This window comes from Propithecus coquereli, unplaced genomic scaffold, assembly GCF_000956105.1.
Source record: "Propithecus coquereli isolate 6110/MARCELLA unplaced genomic scaffold, Pcoq_1.0 Scaffold308, whole genome shotgun sequence".
In the NCBI taxonomy this organism is placed as follows: domain Eukaryota; kingdom Metazoa; phylum Chordata; class Mammalia; order Primates; family Indriidae; genus Propithecus; species Propithecus coquereli.
The window spans coordinates 1,787,295-1,789,273 of record NW_012148708.1 but is presented as its reverse complement, the minus strand read 5'-3'; the positions used below and the strand labels follow the sequence as shown (position 1 = coordinate 1,789,273).

The window sequence follows — 1,979 nt, the reverse complement described above, 5'->3', positions numbered from 1 at the left end:
CATAAAATCAGAATTGGATTTACTAGAGGCTGATAAGACCTAAGCTCAAGGTGCCTCACTTCCTCTCCCCTTTCCAAGGTTTTCTTTGGTGGTGGTTTTTTTTTTTGAGACAGAGTCTCGCTCTGTTGCCCAGGCTAGAGTGCAGTGGCATCATGACAGCTCCCTGAAACCTCCAACTCCTGAACCCAAGTGATCCTCCTGCGTCAGCCTCCCGAGTAGCTGGGACTATAGGTGCACCCCACCACGCCCAGTTGATTTTTTCTATTTTTAGTAGAGACGGGGTCTCGCTTTTGCTCAGGCTGGTCTCGAACTCCTGAGCTCAAGCAATTCTCCCGCCTCGGCCTCCCAGAGTGCTAGGACTACAGGCGTGAGCCACTGCACCCCGGCATCCTTCCAAGGTTTTGTACCTAATTTTGTATTTATCATTTGGGGTTTTTTCCAAGGAGGGCCCCCCAAATTGTGTAAGCATCAGGCCTCACAACACATCCACCCTTGTACAGAATTGTGAATCTCTTAAGAAAAAGTACCAATCGTTTAACTTTTTTCCTCCCAAAAACCTATGTTGATTCTTAAGAGGTGTGTCAGCCGTGGTGAGCGTGAAGGCTGGTACAGGCCACGGAGCCTCAAGACCTGCCGCGCATATCAAAGGCAGACAGAGGTGACTCCTGAGGTCCCAGGGAGGGGCAGATGGCTGACATGGGAAGGGTGTTTAGCAACTAATGTAGTCAGTTGCTTCCATAGCTCTGTTAATTCATTTTGGGTAATGTCAGTATTACCAATTCATGAATCCACCTTTTACCTTAAGATGAAGAGTGTTCTTTCAGGAGATCCTGCTTGCCATCATGGGTGTAACTGAGCACAGTGACCTCATATGGCTCTTGAGTGAACTAAAAATCACAGTTCACACTGAACTCATAGTTTTTTAAAATGCAAAACAAAACAAAACCAATAAATTCTTATCCCCAAAGAGTGATTTTAAAGGTCCCTTTTTTATGTACCTAATGCATCTGAGCCAAATGTAATCCATCTACCCCACCACATCCATTCCTAATCATAGCCCACACAGAAAATTTAAAAGACAATAGTTAAGACTGAACTTGCAATTATAATATGCGTGTTTTTTTATTGCTGAGGTGGCAGCTCAACTAGTTAAGTTACTGAGTACTAAAAACTTTATAATTACGCTGTTAGTTGTATTTATAGTTAATGTATGGTATTAATTTTTTACTTATTTTGAGGGACTTTCTGGAACGATAAGACTGTCTTGCGATTTGACTTGAGTAATAACACACATGCATACATTTCTCATTAACTGAACATAAGATCTGTGCGTTTTATTAGAAACTTCCACAGAGAAAATTTGTATGCTACCTGAAAAAAAATTTTTTTGCAGGTTCTTTTTACTTTAACTTTTTGAAAGGTTATATCATATGTGTGTTCTTATTTGTCACTCTCAAACTTTAGGAATTCTTTGATCATGTGAAAAAACTTTGGGACGATGAAGGCGTGAAGGCGTGCTTCGAGAGGTCCAACGAGTACCAGCTGATCGACTGTGCGCAGTAGTAAGTTGGCTCCTGTGTGAGGTGCAGGCTCTCTGGAGAATGTGCTGTACTCACAGTTACGCCGCCCTCCCTGCCCTTCTCAAGTTCCTTGAATGCAAGGAACAAATAATTAACATTTTGCTACAGAAATCATCTCGTAAAATGAGACATGTTTAGAAAATGGAAAATTGAAAATCCAACAGCAATTAGTTTTTCAAGGAAAAACCAGAAACAGATTCATTCGTTTTGTCCTGATTGTTGTTTTCAGTTCTCTTCATTCTTTTTTTCTACATAGACTTATAGAGATATTTGTAGATTAAAATGTACTTAAATATTCATTATTATATTTTAATTTTGGAACCGAGGCCCCCAAATTCAATTTTAAAACAATATTAACATTTGCAATCAAGTCAGGTTCTTATTTAAAGTAATGTGATC

At 40.2% G+C, this 1,979-nt stretch overlaps 1 protein-coding gene across 2 annotated transcripts in view; it reads left to right on the top strand.

Moving 5' to 3' along the window:
* GNAL (guanine nucleotide binding protein (G protein), alpha activating activity polypeptide, olfactory type) overlaps positions 1–1,979 on the top strand; it is a 160,956-nt gene that overhangs the window by 103,778 nt on the left and 55,199 nt on the right. For both annotated transcript variants that reach the window (XM_012649992.1, XM_012649993.1), the window contains one exon: positions 1,465–1,562. In XM_012649992.1, the coding sequence (XP_012505446.1) occupies positions 1,465–1,562 (98 nt within the window). The remainder of the gene's footprint in view (positions 1–1,464; positions 1,563–1,979) is intronic.